Source organism: Puma concolor, chromosome B4 (assembly GCF_028749965.1).
Source record: "Puma concolor isolate L17-30 chromosome B4, mPumCon1.1.hap2, whole genome shotgun sequence".
Lineage (NCBI taxonomy): Eukaryota > Metazoa > Chordata > Mammalia > Carnivora > Felidae > Puma > Puma concolor.
Window position 1 is genome coordinate 497299 of NC_141673.1, and position 7813 is coordinate 505111.

At 64.2% G+C, this 7813-nt stretch overlaps 1 protein-coding gene across 3 annotated transcripts; it reads left to right on the forward strand.

Annotated features, from left to right (window-relative positions):
- The first annotated feature begins 1004 nt into the window (after nt 1-1004).
- Nucleotides 1005-7293, forward strand: HDAC10 (histone deacetylase 10). 3 transcript variants are annotated; one of them, XM_086711919.1, is made up of 20 exons: nt 1005-2059; nt 2130-2264; nt 2491-2587; nt 2819-2916; nt 3016-3120; nt 3277-3345; nt 3437-3563; nt 3754-3819; nt 4029-4088; nt 4166-4255; nt 4396-4502; nt 4575-4642; nt 4722-4986; nt 5084-5168; nt 5530-5621; nt 5762-5818; nt 6173-6251; nt 6393-6575; nt 6662-6821; nt 6987-7293. In XM_086711919.1, exons 1-20 carry the CDS (start codon nt 2001-2003, stop codon nt 7001-7003), a joined length of 2019 nt encoding a protein of 672 aa, XP_086568045.1. In that variant the 5' UTR covers nt 1005-2000; the 3' UTR covers nt 7004-7293. The 3 variants fall into 3 exon arrangements, with proteins under 3 accessions (XP_086568045.1, XP_086568046.1, XP_086568047.1); XM_086711920.1 differs by lacking the exon at nt 3754-3819; XM_086711921.1 differs by lacking the exon at nt 3277-3345.
- Nucleotides 7294-7813: the final 520 nt, after the last annotated feature.

Consider the following 7813-nt stretch of genomic DNA (forward strand, 5'->3'; position numbering starts at 1 on the left):
ACATGACGGGAAGGAAATAAACCCTTTTGTAGAGATCCCACTCTGGCTTTCCTTCCTAATTCTCGCGCTGGATCTCCACCTTTAGGTCTCTGAGCTGCAGCCAGGCATAGAGAAAAGAAGCTGGCTCCCGAGCCTCAGTCCCTACTTAGTAGCTGTGCCGGGGCACGCCCTTCCTCCCAGGTCCACAGTGAGCCCAGAGCCTGAAGCCCCCGGGGTAGGGATTGGCCCCGCCCCTTCTGAGGACTTCCTCTAAAGGTTTAGACTCTGGAGCCAGGCCCCAGGCAGAGCCCGCTCGGGACGGGGCGTTAGGGCCCAACGTGGGGCTCAGTCCCAGCTGTCTGAGCTCCCAGCAGTCTCCAGGGCCAGGTTCCTGGAGAGGAGGGGTCACGCTAGACGCTTTGAGGCACCTGTCACACACAGCACGCCAGTGGGTTCTGTTGTCATTTGAAACCTCCCGCCCCGGCGTCCACATGCCAGCGCCATCGGCGAGCCCGCGCAGCCTTCTGCCAGCCAGTGGACGTCTCGGAGAGCCGGGCTCTCTAGGCTCTAGGGCTCCTGCGTTCGCACTGGCTCCTCCCACTTGTCCCCAGGGCAGGTACGCCCAAAGCGGGGCCAGGCCGTCCCCCTTCTGGCCTGGAGTTCGGCCGGACACGTGAACAGTTGGCCCAGCCGAGTTGCCACAGTGGACACCGGCCTTCTCTGCTCAGGGGCTCTCTGGTGCTCCCGGGGCCGACCCTTCTCTGGACCCCCGGCTCAGGGCGATCCGGGAAGGGCGGTCTGCCACAGGCCCCGCCTCTGGGACCACGTGTGCCAGGATGGCCAATCAGAGTACGCCAGCCCCATAGCCACCGTGATTGGCTGAGGGGTGGGCACCTGACCCCAAATGACCCAATCGGAGTCTTCCCGGCGCTGGTAGCTTGTCCGTTGTGGACTCTGGCAGGTGCCTCGACCGGGACGGTGGGAACCCCGGTGGGGCCGCGGGCCGCATCCTTCCCGCCGTAGGGGCCATTCCTACACTTCCGGGGCACCCACGAACGGGGTTGGCTGCACTCCCGCCCAGGGCCCCGCCTCCTACGTGCCCCGCCCCCCAGGGCCTATTCGCTTCAGAACGCCGCCTCCGTGAAGCCCGCCGCCTCAGGATTCGGGCCCTGGGCGCTGTTGCCAGAGCCCTTATGTTTCAGGCCCCTGACTCCCACTTTCCTCCTCTCTGGCCATCTGGCTCGGTTGCTGGCCTCATGCATGCATTCCTCGCCCAGACCCTCCCTCTGTTCGCCTTGCCCTCCTGCCTTGCCTCGCCCCACGCTTCCGCGGCTCTTGTCTAGCTGCTCTGCCACCCCCCGACCCTCCGACTGGTCTGCTCTTTGGCCAGGGTCTTTCTGGAGCTCAAGTCGGACCCCGCCACTCCCTTCTTACACCTCGGGGGAAGCGCTGCGCGTCGACGTCGCTCAGGCCCGGGCTCCCCTAGCCCAAGCGGCCCTCGGATGCGTCCCAGGGCAGCGCCAGACGTGATGGGCTGAGGACGCGTCTGACGCCTTGGCCTGCGCGGTCAGGCTGGGTCGGGGGAGATTTGGGGCGGTCCGCGGGGTCCTGGGCACACTGGACCTCACCCGCCCCCTCCACCTCTAGAGGGAGAGGGAGGCCCGCGACACGCCTCAGGCTCCGGGCTGGGGTGGGGGAAGGTAGGTCTTGGAGCCGCAGCCGGAGCGCGGAGTAGGAGAGATGGGGCAGCACAGCCCCGGCCCGGGCCCCAGGCGTCTCGCCAGCCCAGCTCCCGTCAGGCCGCGCTTCGGGGCGGGGTTTTGGGCGCTGGGTCAGAGTCTGAGGAAGTGGGGAAATCTGGCCCTGGGAGCGCCCCTGTCGGCCTACTTCCCTGCCTGGATTCTGCGTGTTCCTGCCCAGGCTCCCTGCCGGTCGTCCCAGCTCCCGGGGGCTGCAAGGAGGGGACAGGCAGTGCATTCACCTGCCCAGCCAGGGTGGCCCAAAGTGACCACGGCTGTGCCATGAGGACTGCGCTGGTGTACCACGAGGACATGACAGCGGCCCAGCTGCTCTGGGAAGAGTAAGTGTGACCTGGCAGAGGTGGGAGGATGGAGAGGGGGCTCTGGACCCTGAGCTCTGTGTCCACTCAGCCCTGAGTGTGAGATCGAGCGTCCGGAGCGCCTGACTGCAGCCCTGGAGCGCCTGCGGCAGTGGGGCCTGGAGCAGAGGTGTCTACAGTTGGCAGCCCGAGAGGCCTCCGAGGCAGAGCTGGGCCTGGTACACAGGTCAGACCCTGGGGAGCCACATGCCACAGAGGAGGCCAGCTAGGACCTGAGGCCACCCAGCCTGCCAGAATCTTGAAAACAGAGCATCTCCCCTACCTGCCTCAGTTTCACCATTGGGTGGGTGGGAGACAAAACAGTGAGGTGGGCAGTGCCCCCAGGGGTCCAGCCCCTCTTTCTCCTCCTCTTCCTGCTGGTGACCCTGCCTTGCCTACCTGTCCCCCTGCAGCCCAGAGTATGTGTCCTTGTTGCGAGGAACCCAGACCTTGAGCACCAGGGAACTACAGGCGCTGTCTGGACAATACGACGCTGTCTACTTCCATCCGGTGTGGCCCTGGGGACACACCACTTCCTGGGTGGGGACACGCTACCTCCCCACTGCACATCCACATGCCCGTGCCTGATTTATGGCCTTGCCGCCAACCCTGGCCAAAGGCCCCACATTCATGAATGTGCACATGGCCTACACGCCCTGCTGCCTGCTGTACCCTACGCGGGCCTGGGCAGAGCCTGTGAGGTGCGGGGGGTGGGGGCTCATTTGCACCCCTGCCCCACAGAGTACCTTCCACTGTGCCCGGCTGGCCGCGGGGGCTGCGCTGCAGCTGGTGGATGCCGTGCTGACGGGGGCTGTGCACAACGGGGTCGCCCTGGTGAGGTGAGAGCTGTCCCCTTCCTGGGTCGCTCCCACCCGTGGGTGGCCCTGTGAGGGCACAGGATGACCCTGATGTGCCCCACACCCAATTTTCACCCACAGACCTCCTGGGCATCACAGCCAGAGAGCCGCTGCCAATGGATTCTGCGTGTTCAACAACGTGGCCATAGCAGCCAAACACGCCAAGCAGAGACACGGGCTGCACAGGTGTGCACTGCGAGGCAGGGGCCCAGGCCCGACAGGAGGGTGGTAGAGCGGGCTGCTGAGAGACCCCATCCAGCCCCTTGTCTTCCTGGGGTGGGCTGTGGCCCCAAGGTCAGAGGCTCTGCCGCTCAGTGACCTCTGAGCACTCCCTGTCCCCAGGATCCTCATTGTCGACTGGGATGTCCACCATGGTCAGGGCATCCAGTATATCTTTGAGGATGACCCCAGGTGAGCCGGGGACGCGACCCTTCCCCGAGACCCTTTGCTGGGAGCCATGGGGACAAGGTCTTGACCTCTGGTCGTGGCTGGTTGTCCACAGCGTCCTCTACTTTTCCTGGCACCGCTATGAGCATGGGCACTTTTGGCCCTACCTTCGAGAATCGGATGCGGATGCTGTTGGGCAGGGGCAGGGCCGTGGCTTCACTGTCAACCTGCCCTGGAATCAGGTGCCTGCCTCTCCCGCCAGCCGCCTACACAGAGCCCCTCACCCAGGCCTCGCCCCTGCCCCGCAGCCCCAGGCCTCCTGAACAGAGTTCAGGGCATCCTTCCAGGGTCACCCCCAGAGTTTGGGCCCCAGGGACGGAGACGTCATAGCCCTCTGCCACGGGGCCCAGCACTGATGCCCCATGGCCACAGGTTGGGATGGGAAATGCTGACTACGTGGCCGCCTTCCTCCATGTGCTGCTCCCCGTGGCCTTTGAGGTAACTGCATGGGGGGCAGGAGTGGTCTTGATGGCAGGAGAAGGGGAGGGCGATCCTCTGTCCAGAGTACCCGCCCCCCCCCGCCCCCCCCCCCCCACCCCCACCATAGCAGAATGGAACCCTCCGGATGGGGAGTGCTATCTGGAGGGGCCTCCTTCACCCCTGCTCCGGTCTCTTTCCTGCCCATCCCCGCGTGGCCCTGCCCACAGTTTGACCCTGAGCTGGTGCTCATCTCAGCAGGATTTGACTCTGCGATCGGGGATCCTGAGGTGAGGGCCTGGCCTGGCAGGGGAGGGCTCCTGGGGTCCCGGGGCCAGGCACCCATCGCGCTGGGCTCTGGTTCCAGGGGCAGATGCGGGCCACGCCAGAGTGCTTCTCCCACCTCACACAGCTGCTGCAGGTGCTGGCCGGCGGCCGAGTCTGTGCTGTGCTGGAGGTGACCGGGACAGCTGGGAGGGCTCACTGGTCAGATGCGGGGGTGCCATCAGAGGGGGCCTGCTGTACAGGACGGGGTATCCTGCCTGGGATGGCGACGCCCCGGCCCAGTCACATCCCTTCCTTTCTTTCTCCCCCCAGGGAGGCTACCACCTGGAGTCGCTGTCCCAGTCCGTGTGCATGGTGGTGAAGGCGCTGCTGGGCGACCCTGCCTTGCCCCTGTCGGGGCCCATGGAGCCTCATCACAGGTTCGGGGCCAGGAAGGTGGGAAGGGCTGGGGGTGCGATGCCAGGCCTCACTGCTCCTGCTTCTCCCCACAGTGCCCTGGAATCCATCCAGAGTGTCCGGGCTGCCCAGACCCCTCATTGGAAGAGCCTCCGGCAGCAAGGTCAGTGTGGCCTAAGCTGGGAGGCAGGGTCACATCCTGGGCTCCCACGCAGTGGCTTTGACTCTGAACCACCCCCTAGGGTCGACCCCCATACTGAATCCCAGCACCTACTCCCTGGAGCAGAGAGCCTCACCTGTATCGCCCGGGGGACCCAAATTCAAGGCAGCAGAGGCGCAGGCCTCGGCCGCACTGCGTTCCCTCCTAGACCAGCTGCACCTCAACCCCACACTGCCTGTCCGCACGGCTGTTGCCCTGACTGCACTGGATGCCGCTCTGGTCCTACCCGCCGACGTCCTCCGTCAGGAGGGGTCAGCCCCACAGGAGGAGACACGGGCCTGGGCCAGGTGGGCAGCGTGGGCCTGGGGAGGGGGATGGGGCTGTGTGTGTACATGTGCTGCGGTCTGTCAATTCCTGTCCGTGTGTCTTGGTTTCCCACCATAGGCTACACGAGGCCCTGGCCCAGGACAAGGCTCTCACTGCACTTGGGAAGGTCCTGCACCTCTTGAATGGGATCCTGGATGGGCAGGTGGGTGCACCTGGGATGGGCCAAGGGTGGCCATGAGCCAGGGGCAGGGCCCAGGGCCCAGGACCTGCCCACAGCAGATGGCCTGTCCAGGGGAGTGCTCGGTGGCGCACAACCACATGGACGTGAGTTACCTTGTGCCTGGACCCTTTCTAGAACAGTCCTCAGGGACAGGGTCATGAGTTCAGGGTCACTCAGTCTTCCCAACTAAATACTCCTTGACGGAGAGGTGAAGGGGATGACGTAAGTTAGTTTTAAGCATCTCACAGATGGCAGCTATGTAGAGGGGGGCCCAGAGAAGGGGCAGATGTGTCTGTTTATCTGGTTGAGAGTGGTCCTGCGCGCCCACTGTCGACCCCTCCAGGTGAGCAGTGGCATTGCAGCAACCCCGGAGCCCGCTGCGGCTCCCACCCTGGATGTGGTCATTCGGCGCAGCTTGTCCCACGGAGCGCGGAGGCGAGTCGTCAGGGCATGGCCCGTGGGCACCCCCTGCCCTGCTGGCCACCTCTCCTGCTCCCCGCTGCGTGGGGAGGGCTCTGGGAATGGATTCCAGGTTGGGTGAGTGCAACCTGTCCCGGGGCCAACTTTTCCTCCAGGCTTCTCTGTGTGGCTGTGGGACAGCTGGATCGGCCCGCAGACCTTGCCGACGACGGGTATGACCCTTGGGTCAGGTGTACACCCAGCCTTGTGTGTGGGTGGGCATGCAGTCCTGGGTCCCCATGGGTGATGGGTGGGCAGGGCCTTCCACAGCTGGGGGCTGGCAGAGGAGTCCCTGGGAGGGTCTCCAGCACAGAGGGTCAGCAGTGCCCCCTCCCCCCGCCCCCCAAGGTCTCCTCCACCTCCCCTCCTGTGGTCTGGGCTCTGGAGGGCAAACAGCAGCTCACCCCCCGCGCGTGCTCGCTCTTCCCTGCTCACCCCCCGTGCGTGCTCCCTCTATCCTGCTCACCCCCCGCACGTGCTCGCTCTATCCTGCTCACCCCCCACGCGTGCTCGCTCTTCCCTGGAAGGAGGAATCTGTGGCTGAACATCAGAGGCAAGGAAGCGGCCGCCCCATCCATGTTCCAGGTCTCCGTGCCACTGCCAGGGGTGAGCGGTGATGTCGAGGGCAGGGTGTCCTCGTGCTGGCTGGCCCGCTCCTCCCCCTGCCCTTCCTGGTGGGGCTGTTGGTGTGGCTGCGCACCTGACATTGGGAGGCAGGGTGACCCCTGACTGCCGTTCTTCCCACAGACTACTGGTGGGTTCGTGAACTGCGTTCTGGCCCTTGTGCTGCCCCTGGCCTATGGCTTCCAGCCTGACCTCGTGTTGGTGGCGCTGGGGCCAGCCCACGGCCTGCAGGCCCCCCAAGCCGCACTCCTGGCTTCTCTGCTGCGGGGGCCGGCGGGGGGCCGAGTCTTGGTCCTGCTGGAGCAGGTGAGCTGGGCAGGGGGCGGATGTGCTGGGGGTGGGGGTGGGGAGCGACCAGTGACTTGCTGCTTCCACCTCTGCTCCCGGCCCAGGGATCCACATCCCAGCTTGCAGGGATCCTGGCCCGGGTGTTACAGGGAGAGGCGCCCCCCAGCCTGGGTCCCTTCTCCATGGCCTCCCCAGAGGACACACAGGCCCTGATATACCTGAGAGGGCAGCTGGAAGCAGAGTGGAAGATGCTGCAGGTGGCCGGTGAGGCTGGGGGGGCACGGCCCAGGCTGAATACTGGGTCCGGGGGGGGGGGGGGCAGTCCAGTCTCAGAGCTCTATGGGGAGAGGGGCTCACATCCTGGGGCAGTGAGGTGCTGTCCTGAAGCAGCTCACCGCAGTGACAAGCTGACTGTGCACCTCTTCCCAGCTCCTCAAGTGCCGTGACCGGGCAGCTTGAAATCTGCCAGGGTGGGAGTCTTTGCACTCCAGAGGTGACACCACAGACTAGTCCCCCAAGAGCCGGCTTTAAACACTCACGTGTGCACCACTGCCTGAGGCCTCTGTCCTGATGGCCAGGCTACAGAGCTGTCCGGGGCTCTGGCTCAGGGACACTATGTCCACGGCCGTGACCGGGAGCCCCCCCTCCAGTGGTCTGCCTCTGCACAGATGGTTCCATCCTCACTTCCTGCACGCCTCTTAACCTCAAAAAATAAAAGTCGTTTTACCAGCAAAAATGGGCTTATTCAGGAATAGCAGAGAACTGAAATTCAGGATAAGTAGACTATGGCAAAGCCATACGCAAGTGTAACTAACAAAGAAGAGGAACGTTATTTTATAGAAAAGGAGGCAGTGGGGAGGGATCGTTTTGAATGAGCATCCATTGGAGAAGGATGATGAGGATTTCTGAGGATTCTTTCCTGCTGACGCTTCTGTTGGGTCTGGAATTGACGATTCCTCCTGTGATTGGCCGAATGGTGCAGCTCCCGTCCTGGCATCCCACGCCCGTGCCAGCGAGCGTCCCTTTATTCCTGTTCACACTTCCCCCCTCCTTTTGATCAAGGGCTTTTCTTTGAAAGCATCACTGTTCGAGGCAGGCTTTCCACATGTAGTGGTTTTGTCCGTCGGTGCCAGGAAGGACATTTCCCGTGTCAAGGACCATGTCAGAGGGAAAGTGCGTCCCAGCTGGAAACCACTTAAGGCCAAGTCTGAGTAAGAAGGAAGGTCAGGAAGGCCAGGCACTCCCATCTAAAGTCT

Excerpts from the sequence above, each read along its gene's own strand:
- HDAC10 (XM_086711919.1), top strand. The coding sequence starts at position 2,001 with ATGAGGACTGCGCTGGTGTACCACGAGGACATGACAGCGGCCCAGCTG. Across the intron at positions 2,917-3,015 it reads AACGGGGTCGCCCTGGTGAG|ACCTCCTGGGCATCACAGCC; the intron begins GTGAGAGCTGTC and ends TTTCACCCACAG. Across the intron at positions 3,346-3,436 it reads ATCTTTGAGGATGACCCCAG|CGTCCTCTACTTTTCCTGGC; the intron begins GTGAGCCGGGGA and ends GGTTGTCCACAG.